The sequence below is a fragment of the Nannospalax galili genome, unplaced genomic scaffold (genome assembly GCF_000622305.1).
Source record: "Nannospalax galili isolate Female #2095 unplaced genomic scaffold, S.galili_v1.0 scaffold1428, whole genome shotgun sequence".
Taxonomy (NCBI): domain Eukaryota; kingdom Metazoa; phylum Chordata; class Mammalia; order Rodentia; family Spalacidae; genus Nannospalax; species Nannospalax galili.
The window spans coordinates 276,157-281,806 of record NW_008358817.1 but is presented as its reverse complement, the minus strand read 5'-3'; the positions used below and the strand labels follow the sequence as shown (position 1 = coordinate 281,806).

Here is a 5,650-nt window from a genome sequence, read left to right as displayed (position 1 = left end):
GTGTGTGTGAGAGAGAGAGAGAGAGAGAGAGAGAGAGAGAGAGAGAGTGCTAAGGTACAGCTCAATAGTAGAGCCTTGCTTAGTATGTGAGGACCCCTGGATTTTATCTCCACCATAGCAAAAAAACCCACAGCACAATTCACAGTGAAGACAATAAAGACTATTCTACAATCATGAACATATAGCACAGATGAAACTAAAATTTTAAAACGCTTTCTAGTTTTAGTAAAGGCAAACCTTATACAATGTTCTAAACATAGGCACGTATGTCAGAGGACAACAGTGGGTATTCTCTAGCATGGTCTCTCACAGGGTTTGACTCAGTCTGGTTGGATAAGTCCCAGGGATCCTGTCCACACGACACCAGGGGTCACAGGTACATACAACCAAAACTGGCTTTTTATGTGGGTGCTAGGATCCAAATCCAGATCCTAATGCTTACACAGCAAGCACTCCTTCCCACTAAGCCATCTCCTAGATATCCTTACACAATTCCAAAGGCTGGATTATGTACCAGCAGAAAGGGGAGAAGGATAATAAGTATTTAAAGATAATATACAATATTGCCTCACAGTTACAAAAATGAACTACCATCCTCACTCCCAAACACATTTCCTGAAGAGAGAAAGGGAGAGGGACAGGTAGGGACAGGGAGGATCTGGAGTAAAAAGAACCTATCAGAACTTGTAGAATCTTTGTCTCCATTTAAAAAGAGGAATCTGGGTATGGTGGCTCATGCCTGTATTCCAACATGTGGAACATGGAGGATGGAGGATCAGGAGTTCAAGTCCAGTCTGGAGTACATGAGTTCTGTCTCAAAAAAGAAAAAAAAATTTTTTTTTGGTCTTTTTGAGACAGGGTCTCCCTGTAGCCACAGCTGTCCTGGAACTTACTATGTGGCCTCGAACTCACAAAGATCCGCCTGCCTCTGCCTCCCAAGTGCTGGGATTAAAGGCCTGCACCACCATGCAGGACAAAAGAAAATATTTTAAATGGGGCTGAAGAGATGACTCAGGGGTTAAGAGCATTGGCTACTTTTGCAGATGACTCAGGTTCAGTTTCTAGTACCTACATGGTGGCTAACAACCATCTGCAACTCCAGTTCCAGGGGATCCAATGCCTTCTTCTGACCTCTCAGGCACTGCACAACATACATGCAGGCAAAACACTCATACACATAAAATTAAAATAAATAAGTTTTTTAAATATTTATTTTAATTTTATGTGTATGAGTGTATTGCCTGCATATATGTGAGTGCACCTGTGTTGTGCCATGCTGCAGAGATCAGAAGAAGGCTTCGGATTCCCCTGGAACTGGAGTCAAGGACTGTTCATAGCCGCCATGTGGGTGCTGGGAATCGAACCCTAGTCCTCTGCAAGAGCAGTCAGTGCTCTTAACCACTGAGCCATCTCTCCAGCCCCCATGAAATAGTTTTTTAAAAGAATAATATAGGGCTGGAGAGATGGCTCAGTGGTTAAGAACACTGGCTGACCTTGCAAAAGACCGGGTTCAAATGCCAGCACCCACATGACAGCTAACAACTATCTGTAACTCCAGTTGCAGGTGATCCAATAGTGTCTTCTGTTCTCTGCAGGCATTGCATGACATGGGTGCACTTACCTACATGCAGTCAATACACACATACACATAAAATAAAAATAATAAATGAAGTATTTAAAAGAATAATGTAAATAATTATAATAGGGCTAGGAAGATAGCTCAGCGGGTAGGTAAGGGTGCTTGCCCTAATGACCTAGGTTCAATCCCTGGAATCCATACAGTGGAGACAACCAACCCCCAAGTTATTCCCTGGCTTACATGTACACACACTCAAAGAAATTAATAAATGTGTACACACACACACCAATAGGTGAATTTGGGAATCTGGTAAATTTCCTAAGTTAATAACATCACAGAACTGATAAAACAGTACTGGATCGGGTCATCCTGGTCTTTCCCTACAGAAGGATTACCACTCATCACTCTCAATGGTTAAAAGGTTATACAAACTTACTCCCAGCCAACTTGGACCTGTTACCAAAAGAATTACCCATCTGTCTATCAATCATTTGCCTTTATTTGATTCATTCACACATTTAGAGCATTTAGGCATCTAAATTCTTATTTCTTAGAATTCTTATTCTCATTTCATAGAATGAGGTCCTAAAGCCCTTAAAATCATTCAAATATAATGGATTCTGTAAATATTAATAGGCTGATAAAAGCAATCAAAGACTTGTTGACTCTAATTTACCCTGGGAAAATGACAGCCCATCTCCATGTACACTGTCACCATGTGAGTGTGTGTTTGAGAGAAGGAGGTGCCCTCCCCATTTCCTAAGCTTACTAATTGCCCTAAACAGAGAGATGAGAGGCCTGTGACAGACACAACACAGGGGATGATAGTATGCATTCAGCTCAGACATGATTTGCAATACTGTTCTAGAGTCTCAGGGCGATGACAGACAGGTCCCTGTGCTGCTTGGCAACTAGAATTCTTATTTACCAAAAGGTAATCAAATATAAAGCCTTCTATGTTCTGCACTGTCCTTTTCCTTACTGGCTGTAGCATTCTAGTCAGTAGGCGTAGGTGGCCACTTAAGGCAAAAAACAACTTTGACCGGAAAAAAATAGAATGCAAAGTTATACTTAAGTGAGTCATTTTCTCTTCCCCAATCTTCATCCCCCAAAGCAAAAAATAAACCCCAAAACCTCATTTTATTCTCTTGTCCTCACCATGTATCAGAAAGAGATCCAACCAACCCCTCAGCCCTCAAAAACCACACAGAGAAATACAAACATTACAACCATGAGAAGTATCAAAGAGCTGCACAGTTAGAGGACCTGGGTATAAAAGCCAGCCTTACTAACACAGTCAGCTGCATGAGCACAAGGGCAGAAAACACACTGTCTTTGGGACGAAGGGGCTCCACCCTAACCATTTGCTTAGGGTATAAATTGCTAAGACAGAAACATTAGTCAAGAAAAAAAGCCAATTACTAAAGAGAATTGCTTCCAAACCAAAGCAGCCACTGGAACATACTATATAAACAGTTCTAAGCCAGGCCCAGGAACTAAAATTTTCCCCCTTTTACCTTGTACTATAGAAAAACATTTCATGCAGTGAGTATTTTTCCAGAGTCAAGAGCAAAAATAAATTGAAATTCAATATTAAATTATAAAATGCTGTAATTTTTAAATTTAATAATAGAAAGTAGCCAGAATAGCTTGGCAATCTGCCTACTTAGAGAACATTAGGAAGTCGGCAAATCTTTCACTTTTTAAAAAGGTATTTTGTCCTGTTTAATCAGCACTGATATTTCCCCTCGCTCTGCTTGCCTAGTAGCTGCCAGAAGCCTTCAGAACCCCACCCAAGCTGCCAAGCTGCCTAAAGCTGGGATGAATGCAAATACTCTAGGTCGTTTGGCGTTTTTGAGATAGGGCCTTCCCTGAAGCCCCGGCTGTCCTGGAACTCCCTATGTAGACCAGGCTGCCCTCAAACTCACAGAGATCTGCCTGCCTCTGCCTCAGAGAGCTGGGACTAAAGGTGTACACCACCACACCCGGCTTGATTCTAGTTTTTAACACAGGATCTCATGTAGCCCAGGAAGGCCTCAAACCTAATTTGTTTTTTTTGTTTTTTTATTTTTATTTCTATGCGTGTATTGCCTGCATGTAGGTAAGTGCACCTGTGTTGTGCAATGCCTGAGGAGGTCAGAAGAGGCTGTCGGATCCCCTGGGACAGTTGTTAGCTGCCAGGTGGGTGCTAGGATTCGAACCCGGTCTTTTGCAAGAACAATCAGTGTTCTTAACCGCTGAGCCGTCTCTCCAGCCCCCAAACCCATTATTTTTAATTAAAAAAAAAATATATCCAAGAACAGTAACGACAGAAGTATTACTTGCACTACGAAAATTCTCACCATAATATGACTTGGAACAAAAATTCTAGTTTTATGTTGTGAAGAAATTTGGAAGGCTGGTGAATCTCATTACCTTCTAAAAGCAACTCCAAAAACTGCTTGTTAAACGTAATTAGCACCAAAAAAACAAAAACACCTGAGCTGAGTTTAAACTGCCGGCAAGAGATTTAGTAATGGGTTAAGGGAAACTAAGGCATTCAACCCACTACTTTTGATTCAGCCTTAATCTCTGCACAGCTCCCTTCGAGGCTACTCAGAAGTGTCTGAGAACACCTTCGATGAACATCTTATCACACACCTATGGAACGCCAGGCACTGGAGTGCCGGTTAGAAAAGAAGCAATTTATGACCTACTCCAGTTTCTCATCAAACCTCTCTTCCACTCTGAAGACAGTTTTGAATACCTGCAATACTACCAGGATTGTTTGAGCTCCAAAATACTCACAATCACTAGCATTTAATAAGAGCTCTGAACATTGGGGTTTTTTCTTTCGATTTCCTGTCTGTAATCCAAGTTTTTGATTTTTACCTTCATTAGCCTCTGGTCTTGAATTCTTGATATAAGCAGAGAATTTAGCAAAGATGTCCATTCCAGCAGTATTTGATTCTGGGTGTTTTGGTGAAAGTTTCAAGTACCTAAGTAGAAAAGGTGATACAGATTAGCAGATCCCTCCAAGATAAATTAGCATAAGTCCATCAATCAATAGGCCACTGTGACAGTGGTTATCAGACAACTTTTTTAAAAAGAATTTTTTGGATTTTTATCTTATATTTTGAGTGTTTTGCCTGCATGTATATAAGTGCACCTGTGCATGCAATGCCCATGGAAGCCAAATTAGGGCATAAAGATCCCCTGGAACTGATGTTATAAATGGTTGTTAGCCACCATGTAGGTGCTGGGTATGGAAGCCAAGTCCTCTACAAGAGGAGCTAGTGCTCTTAACCACTGAGTCATCTCTCCAGACATCATCTAATAGTTATTATATTAAACTAAGAAATGCCATCATCTGTTTTCTATGATATTTTTTAAGTCCCCCCTCCCCCCTTGGGAAAAAAAGCTCTGCAGTGGTTTTGTTCACATATTAATATTCTTGGCAATCAAAGGGCATCCCCATCCACCTCTGTCTGATGAATCAGAATGCCGGGCAAACAGTGCCCTTGCTAAGGGATCTAGGCCAGGCACCAGGAGTCTTAGAATGAAACTTCTCAGCAGTCCTGTCCAAGAGAGCTTTCCACAGTAAAGGGTATGCGCTCCATTTTCACTGTCCAGTACAGCGACCATCAGTGCCCAGGAACTATCAGAACACAACTTTAAATGAATCACAATGAAATAAAGCAAAACTTCACTTCCTCAGATGTACTAGTTACACTCCAAGTTCTCAGTACAGCTCTAGAGCCTTCTCACAGCTGGGTCCTTAGTATGCCAGGCACTAACCCAGCCCTGCACAACAGTACCAGGAAAAGCCCAGGCTGGTCAAGCATCTTGATCACCCACATAGGCTGACGACAAAAACACTAGAAGGTAGACCATTTACTTCCAACCAGCACCCAGATTTTCCCAACCCCATCTGAGCTAAATATGCTGTAGTGTATTTATGACAAGAATGCTGAGCAGTAACAACAGCAAAAATAAAATGTCAGAAATTATACTGGATCCTCTTTTGTGTTATCAAGTTTTTCAACTTTGAGAAAGACATGACACACAAGCTTTATTTTATTTATTTACTTT

At 41.3% G+C, this 5,650-nt stretch overlaps 1 protein-coding gene across 2 annotated transcripts in view; it reads right to left on the bottom strand.

The window, feature by feature from the left end:
• Clic4 (chloride intracellular channel 4) overlaps window positions 1-5,650 on the bottom strand; it is a 65,220-nt gene that overhangs the window by 7,831 nt on the left and 51,739 nt on the right. For both annotated transcript variants that reach the window (XM_029558225.1, XM_008822291.3), the window contains one exon: window positions 4,451-4,557. In XM_029558225.1, coding sequence (XP_029414085.1) covers window positions 4,451-4,557 — 107 coding nt within the window. The remainder of the gene's footprint in view (window positions 1-4,450; window positions 4,558-5,650) is intronic.